We start from the raw sequence: 21,813 nt of genomic DNA on the forward strand, positions 1-21,813 counted from the left end.
GCCATGAGTTACAGTCTGTGCTGCAGGAGCTTTGTGTGAACAGGTCTGGGCAGCAGGTTGGAGAGGCCTCAGGAAAAAGAAGGCTTTGTAAAGGCTGTTTATGCTTCAGGAAGCCCCCGCCTGTTTAAAAACAAAACAGAAATGGCAGAAGAAAAGAGGACAACGCTGTTGTTGACTCTGTGGGTTGGTGGATTTTTGGCTCGTATGGAGCTTCACTGGAGGGTAGAGATATACCGATACTGGGTATGTACCAGATGTTGGAACGATAGCACTGAAACCTCTGTATTGGAGAACACACCCATCAGAAACCAGGGCCTTAAGGACACGTCTGGGGAAATTGTGTATGTTCCTTTTTCTGCAACAAATCCTTGTGCATTACCTTATGTTGGAGTCTGGTTTACTGAGGATTACAATGACCAACTGTTTATGGTTATAAATTAGCATCTTTTACAAATTGGACCATCTAATTGTGGACCTTTTTCAAAGAGTCACACCTTCAGCAGGGACAAACTGGCACTGACTTTTGTTAGATGTAAGAACAAGTATTGTTTTGATATTGGTACTGAAACTCTGATATCTTTATAGGCATGTAAAAATGGTCCAGCTTCATGTCAGATAATGATTTATGTGTTGTCACCACAAGCTAACAACTTTAATCAGCACAGTGTTGGAAAAGTAAAGTGGAAGCCTGCTCATATAATGACGCTTGACTGATGTGAGCAAAGAAAATTAGGTAATTAGCCTTACTGAAGTGGGAGAGAGTGCCAAACTGTATGAAGCAATAAAATGACTAATTATAAAGATCTGGCAATCACAGGACAACCTTTGAAAGTGCAATTTCATGTGCTTTATAATTTAAATGACGCTGTCTTAAGTGTCTTGATGCATTTAACTCCACCTGACTGAAGTGCCAAGCAGGTTAAAACAAATCCATGGAGTCTAGAATGTTCTCCGTGGTCCTTTTAAACCTGTTTTATATAACCTTATGAATATGTATGAAATGATTTGGTTATTACAGTTGCCTTGAGAAAAAAACAGAGAGCATGAAAAATGGTTGTGAAAGTTTGGTAGCGAAGCGCTGAACCACCTGGAGGGTAATGCTTCCCAAAACACAGCCCCCTGACAACCAGGTTATCATCGCTGAATCACTGTTAATGTGAGACTGATGTTCTGGGAGTGCTTCTCATTCCAGGTGTGCTTTCACAGCTATTTTACCCATCCATTCATTATGTCGTCCAAAGCTAAGTATGAGGGGTCACAAAATGATTAAGTGGAAAAAAGTAATAAAACAGACCTCTTAAACGACCGTGTAAACCAATTAAAGCTATAGGACGACAGTTCGACTTTAAGTTTTCTGTGACGGACATGTTTAATACATTTGTTAATATATAAATCAAATGATTTACTGAAAGAAGTGATTACAAATTCTTATTAGTTGCAGCTAGAACTGAGAGTTAAAACTCAGAAACTCAACAGTTTTTTACAGAAATGTGTCCATAGCACTAAATTTTAAAAACTGGCACGCACCTATAACTGCAATCGAACGTCTGATTGGACTTGTAATCTCGTTTCCCTCCTCCGTTGGGATCAGACTGTTCTGTTCCCGATTTAAATAAAACGAAGTTCTTACGCAGCTGCACGTGTTGTGACATAAAAATCTTGGCACTGTGTTTTGTAATAGAAAAAAAAAAGGGTTTGCACACAGGTGCATGGATTCCTCGAAGCACAACTACTAATATGCTTTTATTTGAATTTTCCGTAAAGAGTTTGCAGAATGTCTACACACCCATGTGGTCCAGATGGAACCTGAAATGTGACTGTGCATCTTCCTGAAATCAGATGTCAGAGAACAAAATTATCTGACACATTTTAACTTGCAGTGTGAACACTTCAGTTAAAAGATCACCGATGTTACAAGCAAGAAGCTGTAAGGAGGTCAAAGGTCACAGCAAAATAAGAAGTGCCATGGCACTCTAACAAAACACTCCAGTTACAAGCAGCCTGTTGCATGCAACTGCAAACTAAACAAAAAAACTGTCACGCTTTGTTTATAAAGTGAATCTTCTCTTCACACGGACAATCATGCAACTCTTGACACGATCAGCTGCTCAGATCTGAAGCCCCTCGTTGTTTATATAAGCTGGTTTTATATGGCCCACTCTCTCCTGCTCTCCCTAGTAACAACGGCCTCTCTTAGCGCGTCTCCTCCAGTACAGAGAGAGCTCATGATTGGTCTATATTTTTATATCTAATTGCTGGAGATGAACAGCAGTGAGTGAGTGCCTGGGTGTTTCAGGTGGTGGGTGTGGGACTGAAATCTGTGGCAGTGTGTTAGCTCGCAGAGAGACTCAGTAAATCAGGACAGCATGAAAATGGGTTCTTTTTCTACAGTGTCAAACTTCAGCAGTATGAGTACAGCAAAGACAAACAATTTTAAACACTGTCAGTGTCAGAAACTATAAAAGTTGACTCTGATGAATAGAAAAATTATGCATGCAAAAGTAAATGTAAGAATCCGTGCATTCATGCACCCGTTACTTAAAGTCAGGGTTCTTTCTTGCCACAGTCTGACTTGGTTTGATTTGACCCGTAGCCTAGCTCGAAGTGGCTAATGTTAGCTAAAGTTAGCACACTTTAGATGGATGCAGTGATATCTATCCACAGTTTTCTACATGTACTAATCTAAGTTTAAACCATATTCATGTTATTAAAGGTCAGCCAGAGGCATGCTTTTTCAACTAACTCATGGAGCTAATGTTAGCTATCGTTAGCAAACTTTACACAATCATTACTGTTATAGCTAACATTACGGTCGGTCCACAAGTGTTTTCAACATGAACTACTTCGAGGTTATGTTTAAACCATTATCATGTCATTACACGTCAGCCTGAGGCATGTGTTTTCAACCAATTTGTGGAGCTAATGTTAGCTAGCGTTATCAAACTTTACACAGACATTACTGTTATCGCTAAAATAACAGAGTCAATCCAGTAAGTTCTTTCTACTTGTGCTACTTTAAGGTTATGTTTAAACCATTATTGTGTCGTTCATTACACGCCAGCCTGAGGCATGTGTTTTCAACCAACTCGTGGAGCTAATGTTAGCTAGCGTTATCAAACTTTACACAGACATTACTGTTATCGCTAAAATAACAGAGTCAATCCAGTAAGTTCCTTCTATTTGTGCTACTTTGAGGCTATGTTTAAACCATTATTGTGTCGTTCATTACACGCCAGCCTGAGGCATGTGTTTTCAACCAACTCGTGGAGCTAACGTTAGCTAGCGTTAGCAAACTTTATACAGACATTACTGTTATTGCTAAAATCAGTTGGTCCTCTAGGTGTTTTCAACTTGTGCTACTTCGAGACTAACTTTAAACCATCATTTATGTTATTGTAAGAATATTGTATGTGCAATTTATACAAAGTCAGCCCACATTTGTATGGTTGAAAATGTAAATCTGTGCTCATCCAAGGGCTTTATGACCCCGCTTTATAAACATTAAAGGACTAGAGGCTAAGGACTGAAAATGGAGGGGAATGGAAAGAAAAGTTTAAGATCAGATACCAATTAAAATTCCATTGATAAACTGTGTTGTCACAAAGCTAAAAATGTGTGCTGTTAGGTCATGAAAACGTGGCACAGATTCCTGAGAAATCAATTTGAAGTAAAAACCATCTTAGTCATAAAGGGAAATATTTATAGTAAAACCTGGTTGTCGAAATTTAGCTCATACGGACTACTGCAGTGCTCCAGTGTTATCCTGTGTGGATTTAAACCATTAACTCGGGCTTTGTTGGTTCTTTGCTCAACCCGCTGAAGACAACAACACCATGAGCAATGAGGATGAGTACTTCCTTCCAGCTCTGTCATGTCCAGGTCACACTCGGCTCTGCAGGCCACAGCGGCAAAGCCTGCTCCGTCACGGTTCTTCTGTTCCTTGAGAACAAGCTAAAGGGTCTTTCCTATGTCGCCCTTCCTTGTCTGTTCCCCGTCTCTTATTATTTCCGGCCTGGCTCCCATGGAGTAGGGGCTGGATATCCTGAGAGGGGGAGGAGGAGGAGTGAGGGACAGAAAAGCATTTCACCAAGCAGGAAAACAGTAAAAGCATTTCGGTTATCAAGCCCTTGCAGACCTCGCTCATACACCCTCTGTTTGTTCTTGCTTAATTTTCCTTTCTTTCCCTTCTTATTTCCTCTTCTTTTTTACTTTTTCCACATTCTTGGTGAAGCAGAGCGACGTTTGACCGGAGGTTACACCTTCCCTCTGATGTGTGTTAACAACAGGCATTCTTGGAAGCCTCATGGACTGTCTTATCTCACTAAACATGGGGTTGTTGGGTCAAATCCCGTAACGGAATCAGCCCTGCTCCGTGGAATGTCATTAAGATTTTTTTTGTTTTTCAGACTCCTATCTAACCGACCCAAATACTTGACCCGCTGAAATTCTTTCTATAGTGCTGAAAAAGTAGCCGGATAGTCAGTTGACTGTTCGCCTAAACCCTCTTCTGATAATGATTGTTCTGTCATAGCTAACCGTAACTAGCACTAGCACGGCAGGGCCATCAAGCTATCGATGTTGAAGTCCGCATGTTGAACAGTCGCACACAAGGTTATTGTAAGAGCAATACTAGGTAACAAGAGCCTTAAGAGTTGGTGTCTTATTGGTGTCACTATTTTTGTTCCTTTTAAAAAGCAAAAATGCAACAGTGTGTTTGTCTAGTCTTACTGAAGCAGCAACCGCTAGCATATTTGGCTTATCTGGCTAACTAGCTTAATATTCAGGGTACTATTTAGGCTTTATTTCATGTTGTTAAAAAACAATCTATAAAGTGGAACTCTTTCAGGACTTAAGGAGACACTGTTTGTGTTACCTGACTGGTACTGATGATGCTATCTCAGTGTTTACGCTAACGTTAGTATTTCTGTCCTGCTATTTATTGGGTTTAATTTGTTTAATCTGCAGCAACCCCGCCATAAATCTTACTCACAATAACGTTACATTTGCTGAATTCATCATTTAGACAAGCCATCTGTTTTATGACAGCTAAACCTTCAAAAGTTGCCAGTGACAATATTTTGTTAAGTCATGGAGCTACTTTTAGCTAAGCTAAGTTATTGTCCCGATGACAATTGCCAAATCTTTATGATAATTTCAGCAGGCAAAATTGTTTATGGGTTAGAAATGAAATGCTGATTTTGTCTTTGCCATTGTTTCAAAAATTACTAACAATTTCAAGTAAAACCCATTAGCACTGTTAGCATGTGTGCCATGCAAAAATAAATTGAAGACTTTTCCTTAGTCAGCCATTCTTTGCTTCTGTACTAATGATTGAAAGAGTCAATAGCTTGTTCCAGTAATCAATCAGTGAATAACTCAGCTGCGACACTCTTTTAACACGATTTTATTGATTTGTTTGTCTCTTTTCCAGATGATGAGCTGCTTATCGAGCGCAGCATCTACAAAAGCATGATCAACCCCGGAGAGGAGAAGCAGGCGGTGGAGTACAAGAGCTTGATCGCCAGCCTCGAGTACACCATCAGGGTGCGCTGCAGCGAACACTACTATGGCAGCAAGTGCAACAAAGTTTGCCGTCCCCGTGACGACTACTTCGGCCATTATGTGTGTGACCAGTTTGGGAACAGGGAATGCATCGAGGGCTGGACCGGGACTGACTGCAAAACAGGTACGGGGAAGACGTCAATGCAATGGCCAAAGTGTGAATGTGTTCACAAGGCTCCTCATTTTCACTACTTCCTGTTTGTTACTGACAAATAGAAAGTACTGTTTTTAACAGATTTTCTTTCATGAAGTAGGAAAGCAATACTGTTAAACTTGTGTTTGTGCTGCAAACTTTTAAATCTGATTTCACACAAATATTTGAATTTCTTATCGCTGTATCTCTATTTCACGTTTATGTTAAAGGTTAAAATACATGGTAAAAAGCAAACCATTATTTTTGCCAAAGCTTTGCAGCCAAGAGCAGCACACTAAGAATGTTTTCGACATGACCTTAGCTTTCTTAGTTTTTACCTCCTACCTGGCCTTTATGGGCAATGTTTTGAAGTTCATTGAAGTTCATGCCAAGTGTCACCTCGCAGGAATTCAAAGAATGTTTGGAAACTCTCGTCACCTTTAGTTTTTACGACGATAACTCTGCCATCCATTGTTACCGCAGCCAAGATTCTCTGCTTTTTCACAAACAAGAAAAAAAACAGGAAATGAGATTTTAATGGTTCAACCATCTGCAGAACAACGTGCCAGACAGCCACTTGGAGATGATGTGATGTTGCTGAACAGAAAAAGCTGATGGAATGGTGATGGTTTTTAGAAAGACACTGACACAAACTTGTCACTTTTTTTTCCCAAAGCCATCTGCAAACAGGGATGCAGCCTCCAGCATGGGACGTGCAGCGTGCCAGGGGAATGCAAGTGAGTCACCTCCCTTCTCTTACCTTATTGTTTTGTTGTGTGTTGTATGTTGTTCACCTACAGCGCCGCTGCAGCGTGATGTAGAATCTGCTCTTTTTAGTCGCTGTAACAGTAGCGACACAACAGAGTGATGAGGCGTTGAGGGACAGAGGGAGGGAGGGTTGTTGATAACATACCAAGCATGCTAACCCGCTACATCCCCCCCATGCTAGTCCTGTAAAGTGCCCCCCATCCCTCCACCTCCATCCCTCAGCTCCAGCCTGATCCAGAAGCCATTGTTCTACTTCCTGTTCTAAAGCTGGCCTGCTCCTGCCCGCACACACACACACACACACACACACACACACACACACAGATAGAGAGGCCTGTTTTTGTTGCTATATGTTTCCTCCCTCGTCATCCTCCAGCAGCACTGTGCCCCTCTCCCCCCTCCCCTACAGGCACCCCCTTTATGTCTGCAGCCCACATCACCTCTTCCCATCCTGGGCCTTGTTATGGCTGGCACCTGTGTGTAGATGCCTCCGAATAAGCTGCAGACAAGAGGCAGGCAGGGATGCAGAGAGGGAGAGGGGTGGGGGTGTAAACAGAGCTTAGCTGAAACTTTTAATATTCAAGAACAAAGAAACTCGAGGTCCGATGGTTAATTATAAATTTTTAATATTCAACCCAGTAGGACAGGTAAGATCATTAAAAAATGATGCATAAAAAGCACAGTATGAAACTTTTGGGATCTCTGGAAAGATAAAAAATGATTGAAACGTAGTTAAAAGACGTGAACGTGGCAGATGTTGTCTTAATAATGGAACAACCAACTTTACCAATGAAACATTTGATCATGTTAGCAGCTGAAATATTGTATTTTTATTGATTCAGGCCGGGACGTGGATTTTAGGGACAGCAAGTGTTCTGGTTGCCGTATGTACTACGCTTGTACTCCAAGTAATATTGACCAATCACGTATCAGCATGCTGCGATGTATGCAATAAAAACAGTCCGTGTGGAGAGCAAAAGCAGGCGAAACGTAATCCGCCGTAATGACGATGATGATTTAGCTTCTTATTAATCTCTATAAACAGACATCTGCATGCTAACAGCTAACAATCTGTTCTAGATCTAAAATTCAACTTGAGGTAAATTCCCTTGACGCTGTGTCACAAATCCGTTCAGCGTTCAGATTTCCCGACTTCCTCGAACGCATCAGAAATGATCGAGCTGACCTCCGTTCAACAAACTTCTCATTTTAAGCAGTTTTCTTCTCTTCTTGAGGACAGACCTGTCAAAGCTTCATTTTGACTTTTTACTAATCTGCATCATGATGTTGGAATTTTTGCCAACTTAAGACCCGTTAAATTTTTTGTAAACAATGCAGCACGCGGAAAAGGAAGTCTTGATTGGAAGTCGTTTATCACCAACTGCTGGCTACACGCCCAGCATGTTCACCAGGCTACAATCGGATCCAAGATTAGCGCTACGTTGATCCAAGATTTTCCGCATTTTTAATCGAGATTTGCAACTGGACATAAATCATAAATAATGAATAACAGGATTAAAAGAGGCGTCTCAGCACTGACCGTGTGTGAGAGCTACGTTTCACTCGCTTTCCTAAGAGAACGCATGAAGCTGGACGAGGCTGGACGCTGTCGAGACAGTTCAGTTTGCACCTGCTTCCAACAGAGGACCTAGTAAAACTTTGAGCACCACACTGGGAATGCAAAGGCCAATTTAATTGTTAAAAGCAATATTGTTCTTCGATTAATATTGACGCTAACACCTGACTTCCTTGTTTTCATGAGTGTACCTGATGCTCAGATTATGTACGGCATGAAAACACCAGGAGGGCACTACAGTTACTTAATTAAATATGGCGGCACTATGAGCATTTAAAACAGGCTGACCAGGTGTTTGTTGCAGCAGTTATGTGAACAGGAGAGGAGGCAGCAAAGAGAACTGAGGAGCTTGAACTGCACACAAACATACACACACAGTAGCAAGTATTTGAATACAGGAGGAGGGGGGGGTGAGAGGTGGCAGAGGGGGAGGGGGGGGGGTGTGAGGGCTTTATACCGAGGCAGGTTTGATTTAGTAAAGATCTCGTAAAAGGAGAAAATAAGGCTGACATTTCTCATTGGAAATGGCCGGAGGAATGGAAGAGAGAGGAACACCCTGGAATGTGCCTCAACATGTGATTTGGAGCTTCATCATAATCAGGGGCACACACACACACACACACACTCATACGTACAGTACACACAGTGTTGAGAAAGAGGATAAGATGGATAACATCCTTTGAATAGGAGAGAATAAAAGCCTTTTTGTTGTTGGTTTAAAGGGGACGGTTCTCGTAAATCAAATAAGAAACATTATAATCAGCAGGGTAAATGAAGAGCTAGCTTCAAAGCTAGCTATCCCCATGACATAATCCAATCACTGAAATATAAAAGCTAACACAATAAAACAAACTAAGAATAAAAGGACAAAATGTAAGTGTATTAACAGTACTTTTCTGATAATCCAATGGGGAAAGAAACAAGAGTGTCTATTTAATACAACATTTCTCCGTCTCTCTGAATGCTGTCTTTGTTCATGCATGTCAGAGTGTAGCGTAGCCTTTGTGTTGTATTAACCAGGTGAGCTTTAGTTCAATAAGGGATACAATAAAGCAAGAGAAAACCTTGAGATCAGGTTTGCGTCTCAAATTTGGCAGAAAGTTTACTTCTCGAGTTAGAACTCCTCCCTAAACATCTCCTCCTTCTCCCTCATTAAAAATTCCCCAATCAGCATAGGCCCCGCCCACTATGCACATTTCCAACCGCCCCCCCATCGTGAAAACAAAGCACGTCTCTGCCATCGTTTCGTGGCAAACTAGTTGAAACTTAGCTAGCTTGAAATGTTGTAATTAGCAGTAGTAACGTTAACGTAAGTAGTCAGTAGTCAGTTTGCAAAAATTACGATGATGGTTAGAGATGGCTCGCGCATCGCCCAAGTGGTTGCCATAGGTTACACATAATGATACGCATAGCGTCACCCCGTCCATTAACGGGATTGGCTCCTTAGGTTTGTGACGTCACAAACCTGCCAATCTGAAAACGTGTTGTTCAGCCTGTCCTTGGTACACTGCAGTTTAAAAGCAGACAGGCCCAGCCATCGAGATGACTGCTCATGTTGTCCCTGATATGTCTCGTAGCACACGAAGAACACCACATGGAGAGGCACAATCATGGACTATGGATTACTTTGTTGTTTGACAACATAATGTGGCATTACCTTTATATTAGTAAGTCAAAAATTTGGTTTGTTTCTATTCAAATTAAATTATTACAAGTATCAGATTTAATAAAAATGTTGGAAAAAAACACATCAATAAAACCTAAATATTAACAACACTAATGTATCCTGTAGCTTGACAGGGAAATCAAACGGTTATAACACAAACTTAACAAATACGGTTCAATCTGATGTCAGAAAAAGTGAAGGAGAGAAATAAGCTGGGGTAAAAACAAACAGACAGTGAAGGGTTAAAGACAGAGTAAAGCTCTGAGGAAAAGAAAAAGAGAGAAACAGGGAAAAAAGCTTCTCAGGCTGGCACAGGAAAACTAAAAATGTGTGTTTGGTATCTTATTTCTTACACACAGCACACTCACAACCTACGCTCCCTCATGTGACACTACTAAACATGTAGCTAGGCAACAGCGGGCTAAGTCCGTCCGCTGGATTTGGGTGCGCGGCTTGCCTGTAAATAATTCAGCAGTCACACACACACACACACTGAGCCCCCTCTACCTCTGCCCCTGCCCACCGCTTCGTCCTCTGGGTGTGGTTAGTCTGAGGGGGAACAGCAGCAGAGCGGGGGTTTGCGGGCAGGCGGGATATTTTCAGCTCCGGCTGGCCCCTTCCATTGATGGGACGGCAGCGGGCCCGGCGACGGGGCTTGTGGGTAATGCCACCCTTGGCCTGTGGCTGCCCGAAACCATTTCCCCCGCTCTCCCACACTGCAGCCAGACAGACTGTCCACGCTGTCACCACGGCTGCACGGCTGACAGTGTGCAGGGCACTGCCGCCGACCGCAGCGCTGGACAGCACCACATACTGTAGTAAACAATACACAGCACTGTGTCACACACACACACAGAGACACACACAGTCACATAACTGGGCTGCGCTCACCAAATTAAATCAGATTAAAGTTATTGCGGCCGTGCCTGCAGTTAAAGCTGCTGCAGCTTACAAATTGTGCCTGAAACAAACTGTGTGTGTTTTAACACCATGAGAGCTCACGCTGCACCTTTGAAGATCAGTCTCTGATACATGAACTCCAACGATATGGAATCTCTTGATAGATGTTTAAAGGTCCAAAGCCATGAAGACCCTGGAATTTGAATTCCTATGATTATGAGTTTGCACAGTAATACGGCTGCAAAGTAATGATATTCCTATTAGCCTGAGCTGCACTGGTCCTTAGTACAGCTATGCAAATGCTAGCATGCTAACATGCTAAAGTAACATAGTGAACCTTATCAGTTTAGGATGCTAAGCAACTTCAAGCCTGCATCTTCACTGTGAGCATTTTAGCACGCAGATACAGTATCTTAGCATGAGAGGGAGTGATCCTGAACATCATCACGGCTGTGATTCGGGCGTAGGCCGATAGTAGTAAAAAGTAAAAATCAACAACAGATTTTTTTTCCCCACCAACTCAACTAGTTTTGTTGCCAAGCAACCCAAACATTCTCCTGCTCTCTGTAGCTGTGTCCCAATCCAGGGGCTGCAGCCTTCGTAGGAGGCGGTCCACAGAGGATCATTCATAGCCTGTATAGACCATTAAAGCCGAACTGAAATGAGACGGTCTGGTCTACAGAGGATTTCCTGTTTGCCTCACCAGTTGTTCCCGCCCTTACCCTTGCGTCACCAAACACCGCTCCTGACGCCTAGCATCAGGTAGCTAGCGGGCTAACTAGCTAGCGTAACTGTCGTCGAGTAAGTTAACCTATTATTTTAAAGATAATTTGTTTGTCATGCAGGCTATTCAATTTAGTTGAAACCAAAAATGGTGACATTTAAACGTGTATTCCTCAGCCGTGTAAGAGTCCGCCATCCTTCGCGGCCCGGGAAACGGAGGACACGTTTGTCAGCACATCTGAAGGAGCCTTCGGATTGGGATAGCCTTCGACGCGCCTTCGAAGCCTGCAGCCACTGAATGTGGACACACATTGTGTCTGCAGGTTTTCACAGATCAGCAGTTTTTATCATGTACATTTATCTATTTGTTTTAATTTATAATCAGGCTGTGAAAAAAGAGTCTGCTGTGTGATTCAGAGGTCCCAGCTCGATTAATGTAGACATACACGGTGTGCTGTAACGTTAATGGACAGTATTCATAACACCTGGCAGAGGCGGAGTGATGTTGCACTCTACTGTGATATCTTCTGTTGAGAAATGTAAAAACTTTTTGTCTTGACAACCCTTTTTTTATTTAACTGAGGCCAAATTTGTTCAAACTTCTTGTCTAAACTTTTCCTGGATGAATCACAGTCTGAAACTGCTAAAATCTCTTGTTAATTCAGTAACTGAACAAAGAAAAGTAAACAAGATAACAAATCTGATTAGACACCAATCATTTACCAACTGTTTTGACAGTTTGCAGCGCTTTGTGCCAAAAACACACAATTCCAAAAAATGACTTCAATACACAGCCCCTCCTGTGTGTGCAATCCGTCTGTCACTGTCCTCAGCTCTCCAGCGTTACTGTACTCCAGCCCATTACAGCTCACCGCAGACAAGTACACCACTGCTGGGAAGACTTTGGTCGGCATCCATTTTGAAGTGTTTGTGAGTCGAACTGGAGGGAGGGTGGTGGTGTCGGCGGTGGAGTGGGGGGGGGGGGGGCCTGTTGCTCCCTAAAATAGCCGCCGACGGAGAAATGACAGGACAGGTGGGGCAAGGTTACCGCTGGCCTTGGAATAACAGAGTGCTGCCATAAACCAACAGATTAGCTAACCCTTCTCTGGCCTCCCCTTTGAGACGACTAACCCTCGTTCCACAAAGCCAACGCTCATTCCAAGTCTGACCTCGACAGAGCTCACGGCGCAGGAAGAGGGCCGAGGGAAGACACGCAACACATGACAAAAAATGAATTATTAGCGAGTCATTTTTGTCTGTATGTCTGTCTTTCTTTTGGAAAACAATCATTAGATTTCAATATTACTGATTATCAATTGATAGTTTATTTCCTTTATCAAGCAAATTCCACTGAATTTCTCCTCTGAGGATTATCTTATCTTGGAATTGCCAGTTTCTCTGATTCCAGAAACTCCAATGTGATGATGTCATTATATTTTTACTGTTGAAAAAAAACATATAAAAAGATTTTGACTTTGATCCTGAACACAAAGATAGACATATATTTTAAAATTTTGAGATGATATGATGAATTAAAATAATAAGAGATAAACCAGTTATGGTAATAACAATTACCGTAAATTCCAGAATATAAGTCGCAGTGTGTTTTATCCAAGAGAGAAAAAGGTTTTCTAGCTATTTATTATTAAAAACATGTATACAAGTTATTTCAACACTATTTCAGTTTATTTTCATTTAACACACATTAAAAACACACAAATTACAGCCTACCATCTGTTTTCAACATGTAGAGTTTGCAATCCTGCTAGCTACCGGTGCAGTAGCTAGCGGTAGCTGGCAGCCTACGCTAACGTTGATTGTTGAGAGGGTGGCGGCTACAATGGCGATTATGACGGTGCATGTCCGTGACGAAGCGTTAGCAACAATCAAGTTAGTTTTCCTCACTTAAAACAGTGAGGAAAACATAAAACAGCACTGCGGCATATAGGAGACGTTGTAGCAGCTTGGACCCGGGAACAGTTTAATGCGGAGGTGTGACGTCACCACTTAACAACCGGATAGTGCCATCGTCTGAGTAAAATACCGTAACACAATAACACACCTCTCTGCATTTTATACTGGTATATCGGTCGCACCACTATGTAGGACGCAGCCCACTTTTAAGATGAAGAAAAAAAGTATTAAACGTGCGTCTTATACACTGAATTTTTTACGGTAAATGTAGCCCTAAATCATATAAAGAGTAAAAAAACAAAATGCCGCCGCAGCCTGAAAATCAGCTTGTTTCAAGTCTTTTTCAAAGCTTATTTTAATGTTTCCAACACATTTTTTTTAAAGCTACAAACATTAATTTCTGTAAAATTCTGAAAGCAAGACATTTTAATTGATCAAAGGAAAGATCTTAACCATCCTCTGAGGACAAAGAGGCCTTCGTGAGAAAGCATGTTGTTTGCAAAGTCACTCACAGCACCTCTTCAAGAAGATAAATGACTACAAATGCTTGCAGTTGTTGTAAGCAGCATGGCAGGACACACACAACACAAACACACACGCCGTCAGGAATGTCCCCTCTGCTCTGCGTGTCCTAACATCAGAGCTGGACCAAACGTCATTCACCTTGATGAAGACGTTCAGCTGCAGCTCAATCAGCGCTCTCTGTGTTTTTGGACTTTTCTAATCAACACGTGTATTAAGAATTATCCCTTTTTTTAGCACCTACGGCATGTTTACTAAGAAGAGACGTTTAACTGGCACGTCGCCCGACATCGAGTGCTCCTCTGTGTTCACACACATCGTAAAAGCATTAAATCACTTGTTTGTTATCACTACGTAACTGGCACTGTTCTTCATGCCAACTCCCCCCCCCTGCGTTATTAAGTAAGTGCATCTGTGTGCCCGATAGCCCCTCAGGCTGCAGCTGTAAATGATGAATAAATTCACTTGTGCTTGTGAAATAAGAGGCATTTATTTCACCATAAAATCTCGTCAGCCACTGTTGCACCCGCTGAACTCGCTGTGTGCCGTTCAGGGCTGGCGAGAGCATGCAGGTAAGAAAGAAAAGCAACAATTAAAGCTTAGAAAACGACTTCATTACAAGTTATCAGACTAAAGTAAGAAGACTGTCATCAAGGTTTGGTCGGGATTAAGGCCTTTTATCTCTATATTAATGTTTTAGATCACTTCAAGAATGAAGAAAGGGAAAAAAGTAAGGTGGAAGAAAGAACGGAAGAGGTGAAAGGCAAAAGAAAAGCAGGAAATGGAAACTAAATGAGACAGAAAAGAAGAAAGGAAAGTAGGAAACTAGATTAATAGAAGGAAGGAAGTAAAGAAACCAAGAAATACTACCAGTGGTCCATCCAGGGGTAAACCAGATGTCAGTGTCTGACTGTAAAACTAACCATATTCCTCGCTGTGTGTTGCAGGTGTAACTACGGCTGGCAGGGTCCGCTCTGTGACGAGTGCCTTCCGTATCCCGGCTGCGTTCACGGGACCTGCAGCGAGCCCTGGCAGTGCACCTGTGAGAAGAACTGGGGAGGTCTGCTGTGCGACAAAGGTCAGACGCCCTTAACAGTGTTTTAATCTCTTTTTTTCTGCCGCACAAGAAGCAACAACAACATCTAAGATATGCATCTTTCGTATATCTAGAAGTGCTTAGTTCATGCCTGGACTTGCCCTTACATTCACCAAGCCTGACCTACAGGGAAAGAACATTCAAACCTTTGCACTACAGTGTGGTTTGCAAATCAGATTACGTTTTGCTTTGTTTTGAAGCGTGCCTACTTTGCGCAATATAAGTCGCATGAGGACACTGTTTGATTGGTCAAGATTCAGGGAACTACGGTCAAAATTACTTTCTGTAAACATGTTCTTACATTGTGCTCCCTGTAACCCACAATCAAAGCTTATGTAAGAAAAAGATGGACCCTGTAACATTATGTTATTGTTGTATTTTAGAAGCCAGAGAGAACAGAGATGCAGAATGATGAAAAGGAAAAGTGGTGTTTTGATTTGAGAACAATTTTGCCGTCTCTTAGCTTAGCGTTTAGGTGTCTTCTCCCTAAATTGCAAACTGAGTTAAACACTGATACGCAGAGTAGGTGACATTATTCTTCTCTGCTGTGCAGATCTGAACTACTGCGGCACAAACCGCCCCTGTAAGAACGGAGGAACGTGCATGAACCCAGAGCCAGATGAGTACAACTGCGCCTGTCCAGATGGCTACTCTGGCAAGAACTGTGAGATCGGTGAGTCTTTAAATCAAGTACACTTTAAACCAAGTCCAAAATCCAGGTTTTCGCGCCACATCACGTACCAAGCAGTTGAATGAATTTGATGGATAGATCTGATTTATGATTGTTCCCACCTCTCTAGCCGAGCACGCCTGTGTGTCCAACCCCTGTGCCAACGGAGGGACCTGCCATGAAGTCCCATCCGGGTTCGAGTGTCACTGTCCGGCTGGCTGGTCTGGGCCGACCTGCGCTCAAGGTGACAACTAGCGAGAAAATTAGATCTCACCCGTGGTTTGTTTCCTAGCTTTAAAGTCATTATGGCTTTAACATTAGTCTTGTTTATATTTCAGACACAGATGAATGTGCCTCCAACCCCTGTGCTGAGGGCGGGACCTGCATCGACTTGGAGAATGCCTTCGAATGCCTCTGCCCTCCACAGTGGACGGGCAGGACCTGCCAAAGAGGTACGTCCCACTACGGATTGGAACATTACGTTCCAAACAATGTTTGTGCGTGTATTTGAAGAATTTTAGAGCAAAGTTTTTAATGTGTAGATTGAGTTTCAGTGTTTTTTATCCTGGTGCAAACATCGGCGCATGCTGGATGATGTGTTGCAGTGCTAAAGCTGGTGTATTCCCGGTGTGTGTGCGTGTGTTTACTTCACCTACAGTGAATGCCATTTGTAGGAATTCGTTCCAGGAATCCCATTTGCTTGCAGAGTTACAGCATACCTGTCTGTTTGTTTATCATACCGTGTCGTTTAACCAGTAGTATTACTGCAGGAGGGCCACTAATTTCAACACAGTATGTGTGTGTGTGTGTGTTTGTGTGTATATATATAAATGCATGCCCAACGGAGACACTCGTTTGGGTATCATCTGCAACTCGAGTCAGGTGACTTGAGTAAAGCTAAAAATAACCTCCCGCCTGGCAACTGCTAGCCTTGGGACCAAATATACTCCGCTGAGGGGTTATCTTTGGCTCCAGACTGGGCGTAACCGGGGGGTATGTACACTACGGTGAGGCGGTGCCCCGGCATAGCGGAGCCCTCGCCACCTTCAACTACAGCCAGGAAACACTTTATAACCTGTAAACATGCGCGGGAAGCAGCCAAAACGCTTCGGTTTGTGTTACAGATTCTCAGAGAGTTTCCCCCTTTCATGGAGCAGGGTGGTACCTGGGAGAGGGCGAGACGAGGAGGGGGGGGTAGTGGTAGCCGGGAAGGTTGGGTTTTTGGGAAGGGGTTGGGGGTGTTTAGTTTCAGCTGGCCAACAGGTGCCACCTACCTCCTGGGAGTAGTATTAATGCACTGTGTCGGTTTATAGTGAGCGAGGCGGCACGGCGGGGGCGGCGTTAGCTGCCTCTGAAACTGACCACTTGGAATGCCACAGGTTGGCCTGCAGGGAATGCGATAGAGAGACATTAACCCTGATGAAGGGGGTGGGGATAAAGCATTTTGGCGATGGAAAGCCATGGAAGACATGAAACCCTGTCTGATATGGACTTTACCCTGTAAATGTTCTGGCAATTTTACAATGTTTGAAAAAGACTCTGATTCCTTTACCCATAAAAGTCATGAAAGCAATGCGACTAGTAATGTAATTGAATCCAGTCCCATTAACAGAGAAAGGCCTTACTACACTATACCAGATATCTTGGAGACTTCAAATGTTCCAAACAATAAATTCCTAATTTAATTATAATTTCTGATTTACAGGTGATTAAAATCCACTTGATAAGCCATAAAATACTGTTAAAGAGACAATTTTTATTTATTCTCCTGATGTTAGACGAGCCTTTTCTCCCAGTTGGAGCTTGTTTTACCTCGGTAGGAGGAAGAGAAAACCTGACCCCCCCTAGAATTAATTACCAACATCAATCAACTAATGGAAAAACTTTAAGGATGCATCCTTAAAAACTTACTGCAATGTGCCCAAAGCCAGGAACATTTCTGAAATGGAGATGTTTGCAAAACCAAATTACATACCGGTAGTTATAACAGGTGAAGCTAGTAACATTACAGGTTGCTAGCGACAACAGAACAGTTGGACCGACCGTCATTGTACGCTGTGTTGAAGCTACGCTTGGTGATGGGGCTTCTGAGCTGGTTCTTAGCTCTCTCATTCATTCTCGCTGTGTCTCCTGTCTCCATTTTGCAGACGTTAATGAGTGTGAGGGGAAGCCTTGCCACAATGCTTACTCTTGCAAAAACTTGATTGGTGGATATCACTGTGACTGCTTTCGTGGATGGGTGGGCCCAAACTGTGACACCAGTTAGTATCAACGCAGCAAAAATCATAACTTTAGCCTCTCCCCCCTACCTGTAGCACTTTTAGAGCCGAGTCATCTTCGCTAATTAGCTTCTGTTCCACTAGCTTCATTAGCTCTCTGTGTAACCCTCATTACTTATTGATATAAGTCGCTCTTTTAATGGCCGACACATGTTTCTGGGATTTTTTTGTCCAAGATAAATAATCACAGAACTTTTTACTGGACAGTAAATTTTATGTGCTAGGAGTAACGCTCCTTTTGTTTTGTATTAGCATAGAATAGCTACTGCTTTCATTAAGCGTTGAAAGTGTTGCTAACAATTCTAGCAAAAATGATCTTTATCTATGTATCTTATACTTTCCAGTATAGTAGTAAATACACATTTACATTAAAAAAGTGGTAAAAAACATGTTCAACTACTGTTAGCATTCAGCTACAACAGTGTGCTAATAGCTACTGAGGGTATACGGTACATTGTTATTCAATGTTAGCAAAATATTAGCTGCTCTCTTAAAGAAAAAAACAAGTTATTTTAATTTAACTATGTTGTATAGAAAAAAATGCATCTTTATGAGGACTAAACCCTGAAGGGGGGAAATGTACTACGATAAAGATGCTAGTGGAACAGAGGCTAGCTAGCCAAGAGCTCTCGGCTTCAGCTCTCCATTCATTCCCTTTCTCTTGCCTCTCAGATGGCTGTTTAAAGCTTCCACACCCTGGCCTAACTCCTGACGCAGATATCTAAAACTGACTTCTTCCCAACTGTTGTAAATCTTTCGAGAATATCTTGAGGGGTTGTTCTGACTTCTGTAGTTCATCGCATGTTCCTACCGCACCTCTAAATCTGCATCAAACCTTTCACCTAACATCACCTGCTTTGGTTGTACCGACCGCCTTTCTGTAGCAGCTGCATGTTCCAGCACCGACGCATGTTCCGATCCCCAATTTGTCAAACCTGATCGTTCTCTGTTTGTTTTCTTCGAAGATGTGAACAGCTGCCACGGCCAGTGTCAGAACGGAGGGACCTGCAAGGTAAGATTAAGGACATGACAAGTGTGTACTTTTTAGAGCTTTCAAACACTGAGGTCTTTGTTTAGGAGATCTTTTCTTTAACATGACACACTAATAGAGATAGAACAAAATTATTGCTGATCATCAAAGCGCCTGTCACAACATAAAAGAATGCGCTCAAGGGTATTATGGTTGGGAAACTTTACCAACACTGCCTGGTAGCGTTTTTTCCTTCCTTACATTAGTGAATAGCTTCTGAATAAAATTAATTACTGTCAGTGAGATTTGAACTACTGCCAGTAAATCTAGACACAGCTACCGAAATCCATACTGAAAACCACCGTAAATACAACATCCACAGTCCTCCATCGCTTCTTCTCCAGTATTATCACAGTTCTAAGTTCTGCTATTCGGAAACAGCAACGTTTTGAACATCTTCTTATTTGTGTTCCAGGAGATGACCAGAAGCTACCAGTGTGTTTGCCAGGTGGGCTATGTGGGTCGCCACTGCGAGATTCAGCGAAACCGCTGTACGAGCAGTCCGTGCAGGAATGGTGGCCGCTGCCACGCCCTGCTGGACGGGTTCATGTGTGAATGCCTGCAGGGCTTCGCTGGCACAACCTGCGAGGTGAGGCGGGATTCGATCCAGCTATTAAGATATGCTTTAGCTCTATCCTGCATGTCCTTGTATCCAACTTTTCGGCCCATCCAGTCGAGGCAGACGGCTGTTCAACATGAGCCTGGTTCTGCTTGAAGTTTAAAGAAAGTTTTCTGCCACTGTTGCTAAGCGCTACTCATGGTGGATCCATGATGGGTCGCTCTCTAAATAACACAAAGTGTACTGCGTAGACCTGCTCTTTTTGTAAAGTGTCTTGAGATAACTTTGGTTATGATTTGGCACCCTTGAAAGTAACACCTTCACCTCCCTGGTTTCCATCTATAGGTGCAGAATGACCCATGCAGCCCGAACCCCTGTCACAATAAGGCTCAGTGCCACAGCCTGATGGGAGATTTCTACTGCAGCTGCCCCGACGATTACGAGGGCAAAACCTGCTCAGAGCTCAAAGATCACTGCAAGACCAACAGGTGTCAAGGTAACACAGCACTCAGATCATCTTTGAATCAAACCGGCTGGAAATAAAACACTTTCCATTCTAAGTTTCTGCTTTTCTTTTCTTGTTTAATCCAAGTTATTGACAGTTGCACCGTTGCCGTCGCGACCAATGACACCCAAAAGCGGGTGTGGCACATCTCGTCCAATGTGTGCGGCCCCCACGGACGTTGCATCAGCCTTCCTGCCGGGAACTTCAGCTGCTCCTGTGAGCCAGGATTCACTGGCACCTACTGCCACGAGAGTGAGTTGTTATTAGCTCGATCCACAACACACAGACTATATTTATCATCAGTTACCCTCGCCGAGAAGCACATGATTCTTACGGTAATGCAGACTCGAGTTTCACTAATCATCACTCTCTTAGTTTAGTCTAAACAGAAGGGGGAAAAAAACTCTAAAAGGAAATCCAGAGGAGAACACGAGTAGGGAAAGAGACTTTGAAAAGTTCTTTAACATCCAATTACTCTGCAGTTTGGGGTTTTGTACCTCCATGCCTTTCAGATTCTAAAAAAATCAATTCAATTTTCTCTAATTCTCAAATCTAGGATAGGAATATGAATAATTATGTCTAAAATAATGGAGTTAATAGCTTAACATTTGTATTTCTCCCCTCTCTGCCTGCAGATATCAATGACTGTGCGTCATCCCCCTGTAAGAACGGAGGCACATGCATAGATGGTATCAACTCCTTCCAGTGTTTCTGCCCAGACGGCTGGGAGGGCAGTCTATGTGATGTTGGTGAGTATGTGTGTGTAACTAAGTGCTTGTGTGTGTGTGTGTGTGTGTGTGTGTGTGTAACTGAGAAAGAAACTGGCATTTGGGGGAAAATGTGAGCAACAGCAAAGGTGTACACGTTTCATACCCGAGCCGTGCTAAGTCATACAGCCTGTGAGTCACGTCTAGTCTCAGGAGAGTCCACGAAAGGCCGACAGCAGCAGCAGAGGAATGATCAGCAGTCTGAGAATCTTATGGAAGACAGAACAATGAGGGGGTTTGTTGTCGAGATAAAAGCAAGCAAAAAAATGTGGCAACTTAAACAGCTGACTGATTCATGATCTGTTCTGTAACTACCAGTTTCCTAAGTGACTTACATTAGTCAATGTGCACATTTGCAGACGACACCATTACTTATATTAGTGTTAAGAAACAGAACTTAGTAAACATTAAACACTCTCCTAAGTTTGAATATACAAATTGACTTTGCACCAATGATCTATTGAGTCCATTTAGTATTTTTTGTTTTGGCTTCTCTACATATTGAACTACAACAGCCTATTGGGGCCATGTAAGGACAAAGTTAATATATCAGCCCTGGGTGAGGGGCTTCACATTTTGAGATAAACTATAGTGATTAAGGTTGTAAGTTGTGGTTCTTTGATTTTAAAAAAAGTATTTTTTATCTACGTTTTCTTTCCCTGACATATTTGTCTTTATTTTTTAATAATTTTTTTAAGTTTTTCCCAGAAATATACCAATTTAATCTCAGATTTTTTTGGGTAAATATAGCTCCGGGAGAAAATAAGAGACCACTCCAAATGTTCCTTAAATCAGCATCTCTCTCTACACGTCACGGCCAGCCCAGTCCAGATCTGAACCCCATTAAAAACCTCCTGAATGTGATCAAGAGGAAGATGAATGGTCAAAAGCCATCGAACAAAGACGAGCTGCTTGAATTTTAACGCAAACAGTGGCCTGACGTCACCTAACAGCAATGTGAAAGATGCATTAAACGCTGTAATTAAAAACCAGGTTTTTCCACCAGATATAGATCTCTGAACTCTTCCCGAGTTAAAACATTAGTGTTCTTTTGTTTAAACATGAACTTGTTTTCTTTGCATTATTTGAGCTCTGAAAGAGATCTTCTTTGCATCTTTTGGTTTTCTTAACCAGTCGACATTT

At 42.5% G+C, this 21,813-nt stretch overlaps 1 protein-coding gene across 2 annotated transcripts in view; it reads left to right on the forward strand.

Moving 5' to 3' along the window:
- The window catches only part of LOC138590964 (protein jagged-2-like), a 61,706-nt gene that overhangs the window by 23,578 nt on the left and 16,315 nt on the right, over window positions 1–21,813 (forward strand). The window contains exons 4-15 of one of the 2 annotated variants that reach the window (XM_069661415.1): window positions 5,432–5,686; window positions 6,372–6,432; window positions 14,712–14,842; window positions 15,414–15,533; window positions 15,661–15,774; window positions 15,869–15,982; window positions 17,678–17,791; window positions 18,775–18,821; window positions 19,255–19,428; window positions 19,744–19,894; window positions 19,991–20,155; window positions 20,539–20,652. In XM_069661415.1, the coding sequence (XP_069517516.1) occupies window positions 5,432–5,686; window positions 6,372–6,432; window positions 14,712–14,842; window positions 15,414–15,533; window positions 15,661–15,774; window positions 15,869–15,982; window positions 17,678–17,791; window positions 18,775–18,821; window positions 19,255–19,428; window positions 19,744–19,894; window positions 19,991–20,155; window positions 20,539–20,652 (1,560 nt within the window). The remainder of the gene's footprint in view (window positions 1–5,431; window positions 5,687–6,371; window positions 6,433–14,711; window positions 14,843–15,413; window positions 15,534–15,660; window positions 15,775–15,868; window positions 15,983–17,677; window positions 17,792–18,774; window positions 18,822–19,254; window positions 19,429–19,743; window positions 19,895–19,990; window positions 20,156–20,538; window positions 20,653–21,813) is intronic. The other variant, XM_069661416.1, reaches the window with a different exon arrangement.

This window comes from Semicossyphus pulcher, unplaced genomic scaffold (genome assembly GCF_022749685.1).
Source record: "Semicossyphus pulcher isolate SPU_LCO1_2020_fin unplaced genomic scaffold, fSemPul1.0.p SCAF_14, whole genome shotgun sequence".
NCBI lineage: Eukaryota > Metazoa > Chordata > Actinopteri > Labriformes > Labridae > Semicossyphus > Semicossyphus pulcher.